At 38.0% G+C, this 15,623-nt stretch overlaps 1 protein-coding gene across 1 annotated transcript in view; it reads right to left on the minus strand.

Moving 5' to 3' along the window:
• LOC107572113 (sucrase-isomaltase, intestinal-like) overlaps positions 1-15,623 on the minus strand; it is a gene marked incomplete at its 3' end in the record, with an annotated part of 51,071 nt that overhangs the window by 15,888 nt on the left and 19,560 nt on the right. The window contains exons 3-10 of the mRNA XM_016258528.1: positions 6,900-6,991; positions 6,700-6,820; positions 6,280-6,389; positions 6,039-6,190; positions 5,290-5,461; positions 3,066-3,165; positions 2,813-2,925; positions 2,534-2,659 (exon numbers count right to left, since the gene is read on the minus strand). Of these exons, the coding sequence (XP_016114014.1) occupies positions 2,534-2,659; positions 2,813-2,925; positions 3,066-3,165; positions 5,290-5,461; positions 6,039-6,190; positions 6,280-6,389; positions 6,700-6,820; positions 6,900-6,991 (986 nt within the window). The remainder of the gene's footprint in view (positions 1-2,533; positions 2,660-2,812; positions 2,926-3,065; positions 3,166-5,289; positions 5,462-6,038; positions 6,191-6,279; positions 6,390-6,699; positions 6,821-6,899; positions 6,992-15,623) is intronic.

Here is a 15,623-nt window from a genome sequence, read left to right on the forward strand (position 1 = left end):
GTGTAGGCTAATATCTTCTGTACTCTGTAGTTCTGTATTTAGGCCTATATACAGCTGTGTGTTAGCTTAGGTCTACAGTTTAACTGAGATTATTTAATAACTACGGAGCTCCGGATATAATTCGAATTAACAATTCGTTTCTACGATGCCAGCAGGTTTTATTCTTTTATAAATTAATTTATTATTATTTATTAATTTTAAATAATAATAATTTAGTAAGTAATTACAAAATATTATAATTCGTTCCACGATTTAGGCCTACTAAAACTAGGGAATGAACGAATGAATTCGTGGCAGCTAAGCCTAAACAAGAGAACAAATACTTAATTCGTGGCCATAATGTAGTCCTAGCATAAATGTACTGGCTTAAGCAGGGGGACACGTCTGGCACTGCAGGATTTGAGTTCCTGGCGGTGCAGTGTGTTACTGATGGTAGCCTTTGTTACTTTGGTCCCAGCTCTCTGCAGGTCATTCACTAGGTCCCCCGTGTGGTTCTGGGATTTTTGCTCACAGTTCTTGTGATCATTTTGACCCCACGGGGTGAGATCTTGCGTGGAGTCCCAGATCGAGGGAGATTATCAGTGGTCTTGTGTGTCTTCCATTTTCTAATAATTGCTCCCACAGTTGATTTCTTCACACCAAGCTGCTTACCTATTGCAGATTCAGTCTTCCCAGCCTGGTGCAGGTCTACAATTTTGTTTCTGGTGTCCTTTGACAGCTCTTTTGTCTTGGCCATGGTGGAGTTTGGAGTGTGACTGGTTGTGGTTGTGGACAGGTGTCTTTTATACTGATAATGAGTTCAAACAGATGCCATTAATACAGGTAACGAGTGGAGGACAGAGGAGGCTCTTAAAGAAGAAGTTACAGGTCTGTGAGGGCCAGAAATCTTGCTTGTTTGTAGGTGACCAAATACTTATTTTACCGAGGAATTTACCAATTAATTCTTTAAAAATCCTACAATGTGATTTTCTGGATTTTTTTTTCTCCTTTTTTCTCTCATAGTTGAGGTATACCTATGATGAAAATTACAGGCCTCTCTCATCTTTTTAAGTGGGAGAACTTGCACAATTGGTGGCTGACTAAATACTTTTTTGCCCCACTGTAACTAGCTCACCTTTAGTTACATGTTTGCGTAGCACATCCTCGTGCTTTCTGGCGATGTGCCGCTTCAGATTCCAATATGAATCTTTACTAACTCTCCCCGCACTCCCTCTCAGTTTCTTCTTCCTGCTCATTCTTAACTTAGATGTTTACTTTACATTTATATATAAGGCTTGCAACTTCGTTGAAACAATATCTGAACTCCATAACTGCTCTACTATTCTCGATCTCTACAGATTCTCGATCTGGAACAAGCAAATCACCAAACGGCATTCTGGGTTGAGCGAGCGGCGCTGAGCGTTTTGAGTGAGCGGAGCGGAATCTTCAGAAAGGCGCTCTGCGCTCTTAAGGAAATATTACCACTCCGCTCCGCTCACATGCTCTGCAGAGGAGACACTGTTTCTCAAGCGCTTTCCACAAGCGTGATTCGAGACGGAGTGAAACATGGACAAATGCGTTTCATTCATTTGTTCATAACCTCTCATACCCCACTCCACCGCCCCTCCCCCCCGGCCCACCCACATGCTAATTTATGCTAGCAATGTGATAAAACATGTTAGCAATGTGTTAATTCATGTTAGCAATGCTCTAAAAATGGTAGCAAGGTGCTAAAACATGTAAGCTATATGCTACTTAATGCTGGCAAAGTGTTAAATCATGCTAGAAATATGACAACATGTTAACAAAATGCAATTCATGTTAGCAATGTGTGCTTAAACATGCTAACTCCTGCTAGCAGAGTCAAGTCACCTTTATTTATACAGCGCTTTTTACAATACAGATTGTTTCAAAGCAGCTTTACAGTGGTATCAGAAGATTTTGCATTGTTTAATGCTAGCAATGTGATAAACATGCTAGAAATGGGTTAAAACATGCTAATTTATGCTAGCAATGTTTTTCTTTCAAAGTTAAAGCTTATTAAACTTTCAAACCTTCATACGGCTTTTTCAAGCCGACATCAAAGTTTGACTACAAACTTTTCAATCTAGTTTTTAGGTTGTTAATGTTTATGTTTCTCTCTACCTGCGCTATTACATTGAAATCAGCTCTGTCACCCTCTTTTGCATCCATTCTTATTTTGATTCTGATTCTAACATTGACTAACTGTTGTCTGTTTCAATTTTTCTGAAAGCTTGACTTCCATCAGCCATTAGCAGATGGTGAGATTCTCCTACCAGTAGCCAATTTTTTAAATTCTAATCAGGCAGAGATGCAATATCCTGACATGCATATGCCCTCTTTGTTAAAAAAAATTTGAGCTCCTCCATAAGGTGCTAGATGCTTCTAAATGCATGTATAGGTGAAGTGTGGAGTTATTTTTTTATGAATCGGTAAGCTTTGCTCCATGCTCTCAGTCGTGGATTTGAAGTGCTGGGTGAAATCAAGTATTGTAGAACAAAGCGAGGAACCTCCTTCTGATCCCGGCACTTACATACGGAATGCCGATCTGTCGGTTCCTCTCCACGACTTTCTTCACCTCGTCCAGGCTGCCATAGTCCCAGCGAGAGAGCTGGAAACCCAGAGACCAGTACGGAGGAATGAAAGGCCTGCCAATCAGCTGGAGAGATATAAAGCAATAGTAAACACACCGAAAATCAAATATATATATATATATATATATATATAAAACATGAAAAAGCATTTCCAAGTGCTTATAAATTCGCAACAAGTGTCGCTGGTGTTTCTATTTATATTTGCCCACAACACTAACCTGTGTGAACTCGTCCACCACTGCTTCTGGTGTGTCTCCAACCAGGATGTAGAAGTCCAAAACCCCTCCGATAGTCCGGTAGGTTATGGCCGGAGCAGGCTGGATTGTCACCTCTGCACACAGACAAGAGCAGACAGACATAAACAACTAAAACTGCTCTCATTTGCTAAATGTCAAGAAAAGCAGCCATTCCAAACACAAAACAGACATCACAAGTTATCACATTGTGACTTTAGTCCACAGCAAAGCTTACCCATAGCATTGCTGTTCATGAGGAAAACACCAAAGGACTGGCCACTCTCATTTTCAAGACATGTGAAATAGGGGTAGTGGCCGTATAGGTTGTGTGTGCCCTGGGGTGGAAAAGACATTAAGGTTTGTAATGGCAAATTTCAACCTATTAATCAGTTAATTAGACAGTTTGGGACATTTATGTCTCATCATATTTTAAGCATTATAAAAGCACAAAACAAAACAAAAACAAAGTATTATAGAAGTTGTCAATTTGACTCATGCACTATAATTTAGGTCTTCTAACATCATGCAATAATTATATTGGCTTGACAAACTCAACTCAGACATTCAGACTGTTTTTTTCTAACTGATCCAACTTACTGTTTTTATTAAATTGACCATCAAAACTGCGAAAGTCCCATTGGCTTTCATTGAGGGGGTCAAAACGTTTGTACAATAAGACTTATAGATTATTTATACTGCCTGTCACTAGAATAGCTTAATGACTGACCTGGGACAACATAAACATGCTAGCAACATGCTAATTCATGCTATCAATGTGCCAGAACATGCTAACAACATGCTTATGCATGTTATCGGCATGCTATCACCATCCTAAATATTTTAACAACATTAAAAATGTTAACAACATGCTAATTCATGCCAAATGCTAGTAAAATGATAAAACATGCTAGCATTATGTGTGCTAAAACATGCTATCCACATGCCAATTCATGTTAACAAAGAGCTAGATCATATTACCAATGTGGTAAAACATGTAGCAACATGCTATTCATGTTAGCAAAATGCAAAAACATGATTATTCATGCTAAGAGCACTACATTCTTTTAACAACGCAAAAGATGCTGGCAAAATAGTAATTAATGGAAGCAACAAGATAAAACATTTTAGCAACATGTTAAATCATGCTAACAATGTGCTAAAACATGCTAATTTGTGCTAGCATCCTATTAATACATGCTAGCTGTTACGAAGTGCTCAAAGACTTAATCAGGTAAAGAATCCAAAAACCAAGATAAAAGAAACCAGGAATAATTCTCACAGATGCAGCATAACAAACTACAAAACCTCACACTGAATGTCAGCGTGAACCAGGCTTTTATGGACAGAGCTAATGAGGCTAATGAGTAACACCTGTAGACAATCGGTGATGATGAAACACTGTCTTTAATGGAATGGCAATGAGCAATAGTGGAGTGCCCTCTGATGGACAACCAGGGCACTTCAACTGGCGACCGTGATGCAATGTGCAAAAATGAAGCAGAAACCTCCTCCAGTTTCTCTTGAAGCCAATACAGAAGTGATTTAAACTGCAATTCATCGACTGGCCTCTAGGGGCAGGCACCAAAAGAGAGCAGAATCTAATTGAGCCACATGTTAAAATGCCCAACTTCACAGCAGAAAAAAAAACATGTTTACAAATTGTGGTTTTGGTCTATACAGCTAATTTTGCCCTTCATGACAACTGTGAGGGGGGCGAATCTTTTTATTTTTTTAACTCATTCATTTAAATTATATTAAGCCTTGAAGTTCTGCATAACTAAGGGCGTGGCCACTTTGAGTGACATGCGGATTCCCGCTGTTGTCAAGGTCATTAGTCATTAGTTGTCTGATGTCTGTTAGCTCCACCCACGTCCCGCCTCTTTGCCCATTTTCAGTTATCCGGGAGTGATGCGCAACGGCCAGCTTGACCGCACTTTAGGCTTCAAATACGCTCTTCAGAAACCTACGGGTGATGTCACGACCACTACGTCCATATTTTTTACAGTCTATGACAAAAACATGTTAATTCATGCTAGCATGGTTTATTCCTTTCTCTTTACACTTCATTATATTTAAAGCGTATGAAACTTTTAAACTTTGTCAAGCCAATATCAAAATTTGTCTACAAACTTTTCAATTTAGTTTTAAGTTGTTATTCACTGAAAATGTTGAAATCCACCCTAGATCTCTTCAGAACAGTAGAGCTAATCAGTGAGTTGTTCTAATCGATTCATTCAGAAATCAGACTGATCCAGTTCTTGAGTTCGACGCACTGACTCAGTGATCCGGTTTTGCCAGCTATCAGTGAATAATGACTTGAATTTCAGTCAAATTACTTCTTTTATGATGCTTTTGGCCAAGATATTCTTTAAAAAGTACCTAACACTTTGTATTTCACTGTCATACTGCTTTGGAATAGTACAAGTGTTTGTGCAAATTATCTGATTGTTATGACTCACGCCATTGGGAAAAGAATCCCTTGTGAAGATAGGCCAGGTCCTCCAGTTGGTGTCATGGCGGAAGGTCTGATGGACGTGTTCTCCGAGTCCATAAATATTGTGAGAGGGGAGTTTAGCCGAGAGTTGAAGGTACTGATCCGCAAAAACCAGCGGCCCAATGGTTGTGTCAAACCTGACAGAGCAAGAGAGGAAGGGATGTTGTCATTAAACCTGTCAAGAACATATCCATTGACCCTTCAAGCATGTCCTCAAATATAGAGGGGTCCAAAAACAGTGAAAATGCACTCCCAAACCACATGAATAAAGGATGAATACTGATAGACGGCTCATCAAAAAGATCATCTTCCTATTTGTGAAGCCACAGCTAAACTGATAGCTAAGAAACGTTCTGTAACACATGCATCGTCTCATTTTAAAAATATCCTCACTACAGATGAGATTAATGAGCATATTATATAGATACATTCCTTATGACATCAATATATGCTAAATCCACTATAAAAAAACATTATTATTAGGCTTTTGGGTCAGGCTTTTTATCAGATAAAAGATTACTAAATTGTTTGCAACACACGTACTGTACGGACCTGACTACGATCATGTAAAGGGAAATGACTTGAGGAAAAACAACAGTTTAAACAGCATTTTCTTCATAATGTGGCAAATCGTTGTATTCTTTGGAAATAAGGTCTATTTCTCACTGGATAGTTATTCTATTGAGAGCTGTTTTAATACAAACAACTTCTCACAGGAGTTTTTCAGGAGATGTTCTCCAAACTTTCAGTCCAAAGGGTTTCTGGATCAGCTCCAGTCTATATTTGAGGGGTCCGGTGGGAGGGCTGGAAGGCGCTTGCACGTGCTCGTGAGGAACCTCAAACCTGGCTTGGTTTGCATCTGTGATCTGGAAGACAAAGAGAACATTGCACGCCATTATAGACGTGTTCGCATTGACACGATGCCTCTGCTATTTGTGTCAGTTTTTAAACAAACCTTAAATCGAAGACGGTTTTCAGTCTGCATTTCAGCGTAGAAGATCAACTCTTTAATGTCAGCTCCAAATAGAGATGGAGCATCCATTCTTGTCAGCCTGGCCTCAATATCTACAGCAAAACAAACATTTTCCATGAGGTCTCTAAATAGCTAGATCAGGGGTGTCCAATTCTGCTCCTGGAGGGCCACTGTCCTGCAAAGTTTAGCTAAACCTCCAATTAAACACACCTGAAGCAGATAATCAAGGTATTACAATACATACTAGAAACTTCCAGGCAGGTGTATTGAGGCAAGTTGGAGCTAAACTGTGCAGGACACTTGGCCCTCCAGGACACCTCTGTGCTACATGGTCAAATATAAACTTTTACAATGGAAAGAAGATTTGTAATTTTTTAGATTCTAGGTTCAGACTGAACTCACGTGTGCTGTCAGGCTGGCTTTCGCTGACCACGCTGTAGCCGTGGTTTTTGGAGAAGAAGCACCAGGGGACGTTAGCCTCATCCACAGGGCTCCAGCAGCAAGCTCTTTCCAAGCATTTTTGCTGTAAGGACGCGCAGTACAATTTAGCAAAGCATGTTGGGAGTTTGTATGGAATGCAGGCCATATCTACTGCGGCTTACCTCGGAAGCGTCGGGATGTGGGAAGCAGTCCACTCTCTCGCCGTATGGAATGCTGGGACATTCTGGAACAACGTTTTGAACTGATACTGAATCTGAAGTTGGGGACAAAGAGACAAATGACCACTGTGATATAATTTAAGAGAGAGAGAGAGAGAGGAAGGGAGAAGGAGAGAGACATTGACATTTATATATCTTATAATTGTTTTTTTTGGTTTGTTTACATGTTGTTGTTTTTTTTGTTTTTTTTACAATTACCAACCATCATCACATTCAGCAATACTACACAACATTTTATTTTTTACCTACCACCAAATTTAAATGAAGTTTTCCTCATGATCCATAGTACACAACACCACTTAAACCCCATGTTTCCATAAAACAAGCCAGATTTTTTGTCAGTTTAAAATACACAAATTCTGCTCTAATCCTTGAAGTCACAAAAGCTCTTAATATTATATCTGGGTCTACCAAAGCTTCTTCATTTATCTTTTTTTCCCTTGTTACCAGTATTGCCATTTTGGTTTCCGCTATTAAAAAATTAATTATACCAATTCTTCTCTTATCTGAAGCCTTATAATTCGGCCCAAAAATGAAAATATTATCATTGAACTCTTCACCTAGTTTTTCAATCCAGTTTTCTAATATCTGAAAAACACCTCTCAATCTAGAACAAAATAAGTACAGGTGATCAACTGATTCCTCCAAATCACAAAAGGGACATTTCTTTTCTACAGTGGGATCGATATGTGCCACGTGTCTGTTTGTAGCTACTGCCCAATGTATAATTCTCCACTGTAGACCTGCAGTTCGTTTTTCAATGGGAGATTTATACAATGACCTCCAGCACCTTCTAGGAGAAGAGTTTGGCCTCAACACATCTGACCACTTTGTTTCTCTACATTCCCTCAGAATTGACTGGTGAGCAACTTTTAGACACGTCAAATACAATGTTTTCTTTGAAGCTTCTTTGAAACCAGGTCTTGAGTCCTAAAAGTCTGAAACCAAACATCTCTGGAGTCCTTCTTGTGGTTCTTCTTCCACCAAAGCCGAAACATTGAGCTCAGGAAAAAACTCCTCTTTTATCTCTTTCTCTTCTTCGTTCAAATCATCTTCTCTTAATTTCCGACGATGAGTAGAAGGAAAAAATGAAAAAATCTCATCCATTTCGTGTTTCATGAATCTGACTTGATTCCTGTCAGATTACACATTTCCTCTGGGCTTTTCCACTCATCATAATGTTTTAAGTCCATTATCCTTGTGCATCCAGCTCTTGCCCTTACTTTCTGAAGGCTTTTTGAATTAAGCACCTTTACTTGAAGTAAGGGATTATTCAAAAGAGGCTCTTTGTTTATCCAGGACTCAGAAAAAGGCAAGTCTCCCTTCACTCGAAAAATTGAAGTCCATGTTCTCAGCATAGTTTTATAAAAAGCAGATGTTTCTTTTAAGTCCATTTCTGTTAAATTATTTAAAAACAAATGTAAATCATATTTAAAAACATCAACTTTGTGTAACAGGGTTTTAGCTGTTTCAGTCCAGCACCTATTCAAGTACAGCAACTTTTGTGCTGCCTGCAGCCTGAAAGTCTTGATTCTGCTTTTAATATCTATTAATCCTTGTCCACCTTCATTTACTCGTAAGAAAAGAATGGCAGCTTTAGTCCAGTGTTGTCCAGTCCAAAACAAAAATCCACTAATCTTTTTTGTAATTCATGGACAATATCATCTGGTGGATTCAGGACATTAATTTTGTGCCACAGTGCCGAAGCTGCTAAATTATTTGTGACCAAAACTCTTCCTCTATAGGATAACTGTGGTAGCACCCATGACCACTTAGACAACCAGCTACACATCTTCTCCACCATTCCTTCCCAATTTTTCATCTTAAATGTTTCAGTCCCTAAATAAACCCCTAAACATTTCAGCCCCTCTTGACTCCACTTAACAGTTACCCATATTGCCATTTTGGTTTCCGCTATTAAAAAATGAATTATACCAATTCTTCTCTTATCTGAAGCCTTATAATTCGGCCCAAAAATGAAAATATTATCATTGAACTCTTCACCTAGTTTTTCAATCCAGTTTTCTAATATCTGAAAAACACCTCTCAATCTAGAACAAAATAAGTACAGGTGATCAACTGATTCCTCCAAATCACAAAAGGGACATTTCTTTTCTACAGTGGGATCGATATGTGCCACGTGTCTGTTTGTAGCTACTGCCCAATGTATAATTCTCCACTGTAGACCTGCAGTTCGTTTTTCAATGGGAGATTTATACAATGACCTCCAGCACCTTCTAGGAGAAGAGTTTGGCCTCAACACATCTGACCACTTTGTTTCTCTACATTCCCTCAGAATTGACTGGTGAGCAACTTTTAGACACGTCAAATACAATGTTTTCTTTGAAGCTTCTTTGAAACCAGGTCTTGAGTCCTAAAAGTCTGAAACCAAACATCTCTGGAGTCCTTCTTGTGGTTCTTCTTCCACCAAAGCCGAAACATTGAGCTCAGGAAAAAACTCCTCTTTTATCTCTTTCTCTTCTTCGTTCAAATCATCTTCTCTTAATTTCCGACGATGAGTAGAAGGAAAAAATGAAAAAATCTCATCCATTTCGTGTTTCATGAATCTGACTTGATTCCTGTCAGATTACACATTTCCTCTGGGCTTTTCCACTCATCATAATGTTTTAAGTCCATTATCCTTGTGCATCCAGCTCTTGCCCTTACTTTCTGAAGGCTTTTTGAATTAAGCACCTTTACTTGAAGTAAGGGATTATTCAAAAGAGGCTCTTTGTTTATCCAGGACTCAGAAAAAGGCAAGTCTCCCTTCACTCGAAAAATTGAAGTCCATGTTCTCAGCATAGTTTTATAAAAAGCAGATGTTTCTTTTAAGTCCATTTCTGTTAAATTATTTAAAAACAAATGTAAATCATATTTAAAAACATCAACTTTGTGTAACAGGGTTTTAGTGGTATCAGTCCAGCACCTATTCGAGTACAGCAACTTTTGTGCTGCCTGCAGCCTGAAAGTCTTGATTCTGCTTTTAATATCTATTAATCCTTGTCCACCTTCATTTACTCGTAAGAAAAGAATGGCAGCTTTAGTCCAGTGTTGTCCAGTCCAAAACAAAAATCCACTAATCTTTTTTGTAATTCATGGACAATATCATCTGGTGGATTCAGGACATTAATTTTGTGCCACAGTGCCGAAGCTGCTAAATTATTTGTGACCAAAACTCTTCCTCTATAGGATAACTGTGGTAGCACCCATGACCACTTAGACAACCAGCTACACATCTTCTCCACCATTCCTTCCCAATTTTTCATCTTAAATGTTTCAGTCCCTAAATAAACCCCTAAACATTTCAACCCCTCTTGACTCCACTTAACACCACCTGGGAGCTCTGGTGGATTTAATTTACCTTTTGTCCACAATAAAATCTTTCACACTTTTCCCAATTCATTCTTGCAGTTGATGCATTTTCATAAATGTTCAATGTTTCTTTTAAAATAGACATATCTCTCTCATCTTTAATAAAAATTGTAACATCATCAGCATATGCAACAAACTTAAAGGGGTCATATGATGCGATTTCAATTTTTCCTTCCTCTTTGGAGTGTTACAAACTCTTGGTGCACAAAGAAGATCTGTAAAGTTGCAAAAACTAAAGTCTCAAATCCAAAGAGATATTCTTTATAAAAGTTAAGAGTCAACCACGCCTACCTAAAACGGCTCGTTCTAACACGCCCCCACATATCTACATCACTATGTGGGAAGATTTGCATAACGCCGCCCAAATGTTCACGCAAAGAAAGAAGGCGTAACTTTTATTCTGGCTGTAGTATTGTTGCTGCCGCCGCCATGTCGTGAAGGCACTGTGTGCTGCGTTGTGAAAGCAAACTACTTTGTTTGGTCTTCCAAAAGAGGACGATATCTGCGTCGTCATGCCTAGAGCTGATCCATGCTGGTCGCTGAGGAAATACTACAACTTTGCGCTGTGGATCGCCGGATCGGCTTTCACCGTGGACGAAGCGGAGTCCAGCCTGGGGTCGTTACATGTGGTTGCTGCAAGCCCGAATGGACGCTCCTTTGTCGAATCCGCCACCTCTGCTCACTCTAACCCTCCGGCCGTTCCTCACTTTATCCCCCGGCCTCTGCTCACTCTAGGCCGCCGTGTGTGACACTGTGTTTCGTTGTGAAAGCGAAACTACTTTGTTTGGTCTTCCAAAAAAGGACACGACTAGAAATCAGTGGTTAAGTTGTATTTACAGCACTGTTCCAGAACAGTTCAACCCAAATATTCAGATGTGTGCAGCACATTTTATGGAGGACTGTTTCCTGATTCTGGGAGAGTAGACTACAATGCCGGCTGTTCTGACTTTAAAGAGTTTTTATATTTTATATATTTAAAGTGAGTTTTTTGGGGCAGTGTAGAGTAGGGCTTGTTGTTTGTCATTTCTCCGATCACAAATGCAGACATGGTTTTATGTTTATGCGGCGCGGCGCGATGCAACGCAACGCGTAAAAAGAAAGTATAAATCATTATACTCCATAATTATGTCCCCACTGGATGCAAAGAAAGCCTCGTTTATAATGGGTTTTTATGTTTTTGAATCATCGCTCCAGCCTGACAGGGCATCATCACAATATGGTAAGGGGCGTAACATTTCCATCACATGCTTGAAGTATTCGGCCAATCACAAAGCACTGGATAGCTGGCCAATCACAGCACACCTCGCTATCTTAGAACGATGAGCTTTGTAAAAATCGACGCGTTTCGGAAAGGCAGGGCATAGAGGAGAAATAATAATGTACAGTATGTGGAAGATAATGTGTTTTTTTAACCTTAAACTGCATAAACACATTTCATTACAGCAAATACACAAAATAATGTTATTTTTAGCACCATTATGTGACCCTTTTAATAGATCTTTCAACAGAAACCCCTTGTAATGTTTTCCTTAACTTACAAAGTAGGGATTCAATGGCCAATGAATACAACATCCCTGATAACGGGCATTCTTGTCTAATTCCTCTCAACACTGGAATAGGCCGACTGAGCCCACCCCTCACTTTCAACACTGCAGATGCATCATTATACAACATTTTAATTCATGAAATTAAACTCTGACCAACCCCAAAAGCTTCAAGCGTTTTAAACAAATAAAAATGACTAACTCTGTCAAACGCTTTTTCTTGATCGATTGCAAAAATGGCAAAATTGTCACCGTTCAAACTTGCAATGTCTATTATATCTCTTACAAGAAACAGATTGTCCATTATTGTTCTACTGGGTATACAATATGTTGATTATTAATTGATCATACATTCTAAAAAGGGTTTCAATCTGTTAGAAAGGCATTTTGCCAAAATTTTATAGTCAGTGCGTAAAACAGCCACAGGTCTCCAATTTTTCAACAAACCAAGATCACCATTTTTAGGTAACAAATATAAAACCGCTCTTTTACAACTAGTAGGCAATTCATGTTGTTGATAGCAAAAATTAAAAACTTCATATAAATCATCTTTCAGAAGGTTCCAAAATTGTTTATAAAACTCAGCCGGATGTCCATCTATACCAGGTGCTTTTCTGGTTGAACATGTTTGAACAGCATCAGACAGTTCTTTTAACTGGAGGCCAGAGTCAAGCCGTTTACTCTGTTCATCAGAGAGTTTCAGTAAGTCTTTATGTAACTCCTCAATGCATTCGACGTCACATTGTCCTTCTCCAAATAAATCCATATAGAATTCCGAAGCAATTTTTCTAATTTCTTTAAGATCTGAAATCACATTCCCATTTACATCTTTCAAATGCATCATTGTTGTTTTTTCTTTTGCTTTCTGCTCTAAATTAAAAAAGAAGGAAGGAACTTGGTGCATCCATTTCTCTCAAAAATGCAAAGCGAGCTCTAATTAAAGCACCCTTTGCTTTTTCATGAAATAATGAGGCTAAAGTTTTTTTTTCTTCCAGCTTCCCAACTGTCACAACATCTCCAACACTTAACTCTCCTTCAATCTGCTTTATCTCTTTTTCTAGTTCAAAAACAGTCTTTTTGATCCTACCATTTGTATTTTATATATAATTTTGACAAAATATTCTAATTTGTGCTTTTCCTGTATCCCACCACTGAACAATATCATCATAGTTATTTTTTTGTTTTTTCCACTCACTCCAAAATACATTACATTTTTCACAAAAAAGCACATCTTGTAAAAATGTCATGTTAAAGTGCCAATAATAGCTATGACTTTGTGACTTCTTTACATTTATTTCAATTATACATACAGTGGGTACGGAAAGTATTCAGACCCCCTTAAATTTTTCACTCTTTGTTATATTGCAGCCATTTGCTAAAATCATTTAAGTTAATTTTTTTTCCTCATTAATGTACACACAACACCCCATATTGACAGAAAAACACAGAATTTGATCAGAGAACCCATTTGGACAAATTGTAGATTTTAAAATTATATTACTTATATCCTTATTAATACAAAATCTGTTTAACCTAGCAGTACTAATATGATCATGAGAAACCTTTACCCATGTATACTGTTTAACTGTAGGGTATTGTAGTCTCCATACATCAATTAAATTAGAATTACTAATAACATTATGTAAACATTTGGCAGAAGAGGGATGGGGTTCTTCTCCATTTCTTTCTAAAGTAAAATTTATTGTACAGTTCCAGTCACCCCCCAAAATCAACCATACATTTTCATCATAATTTTGTTTTAAAAACTCATGTAACTTTTTAAAAGTTTGTATTCTCTCTGCACCAGTATTTGGTGCATAAATATTAATAAAAACAAAAGTAGAGCCATTTATAATTCTTTGAACAGCCAAAATTCTACCTCTTTCTATTTCATTGACAGACCCTGTGGTTATATTAATCGTCTCTGAAAATAAAATAGCAACTCCTCCACTAACATTTGTACCATGATCATAAATAAATCACTTCTCCACCCCATTTCCATTCCACTTAATTCTTTACATCACTATGCGTCTCCTGTACAAATGTTAAATCAATACTCTTATTTTGTATGTATTCATTTAAACTGGCTCTTTTCCTGCTATTTCTACCCCCATTAATGTTAATGGAGCCTATTCTAAAGCTCTCCATGAAAGAAGACAGAAAAAGGAAAAATAAAGAGGACAAGACAAAAAGGGACAGATAATTCACCCCTTGTGATTTCTTTATAAATAATCTATAAGGATTTTTCAATAACTTTTTCTTTTCTCAGGTTTGTTACCATTTATTTCAAACAGAATCTTTTCCTTCTACTTAACTCTTCATAACTGACAGTCTTTTGTATCCTGATCACAGAAGCCAAAAACTTTTTCACATCAGGAAAAAAATTCTTTAACTTCTACTTTTCTTCCAAAGTTTACATCAAGGAAATCGTTAATCACTTTTACAGTATATAACTGATCTTCATCATAGTTGGAGGGAATATCTGACATTTCAGAAAGACAATCATCATCAGCCATCTCTTCAGTCACATCAGTACTTTCAGAGAGCTGAGACAGAGATATATTATCGATTTGGCCGGTGTCCTGCAGAGTTTAGCTCCAACTTGCCTCAACACACCTGACTGGAAGTTTCTATGCCTAGTAAGAGCTTGATTAGCTGGTTCAGGTGTGTTTAATTAGGGTTGGAGCTAAACTCTGCAGGACACCGGCCCTCCAGGACTGAGTTTGGACAGCCCTGGTCTACATCAATATTATCAGAAGTCTCAAAATGAGATTTTTTAACGTCACTTGTTCCTGCCTCTTCACAATTCATCCTTTTATTTTCTCCATCACAATTTTTTTTCCCTTTTTTCCCCTAATTTCTTTTCACTCGATTCCTTCTGTCCTATATCTTCAGTAGATCCACTTTGTTCATGAGTACTCAGTTTTATTATTTGCACTCTGCTCCTTGTCAGTTCCATTTTCTATCTTTATTTATTTACTTTTATCTGCATTCTCCACTTCACCAGTGACCGCATGTTCACCTTCATTTGTTTTGTTGGTATTTTCTTCTGTTTATGTTTTATGCGGGCATTCCATTTTTATGTCCAATATTACCACACTCAAAGCATTTCAAATGATTGGTACTTGCATAGATCATATGTGATTTGTCTTCATCTTTAACCCGAAATTAGATATCTAGTGTTGGTGATTCTAAAACCATAAACAACTGCTGCCTAAAAGACAACACGTGTTTTAGGGCTTCATTTTTACACCCTTGTAGCGTCTGGACCAATCAAAAACACAATTTTTCATTTGATTTAACAAATCAGTTATTCATTAGATTAACAAGTCGTCACACACCTCTCACCCAATAGACTGGGCGCCAGGATGTCTGCGAATGACCACAGGCCACTGGTTACCATGGCAACCACGACACCTTTGCTAGACCAGAGCCATTTACGACCTAATGGAATGTGAGTAGGGAAAATCACTGCCTTTTCCATAGGAAGAGACACAGTGCACAGTATAAATGGACTCTTTTCTAATTAATCCATAGGAAAACCTTTCTTTGAATGAACACACATATCCTTCAGGTCATTGTGTATGTTGTCTTTGAGATTTTATACTGTTTTATGCAGGCTTATGATGGAAACACTCATTCCTGTCAACTTACCTATATGTAATCCTACCATGTTTAGTATCTATGAATACGCCTTCTGATGATCTAAACGAGAGTGTATATTATATGTTGGTACATAGGCAATATATTA

The sequence above is a fragment of the Sinocyclocheilus grahami genome, unplaced genomic scaffold, assembly GCF_001515645.1.
Source record: "Sinocyclocheilus grahami isolate Dianchi unplaced genomic scaffold, SAMN03320097.WGS_v1.1 scaffold1700.1, whole genome shotgun sequence".
Classification (NCBI taxonomy): Eukaryota; Metazoa; Chordata; class Actinopteri; order Cypriniformes; family Cyprinidae; genus Sinocyclocheilus; species Sinocyclocheilus grahami.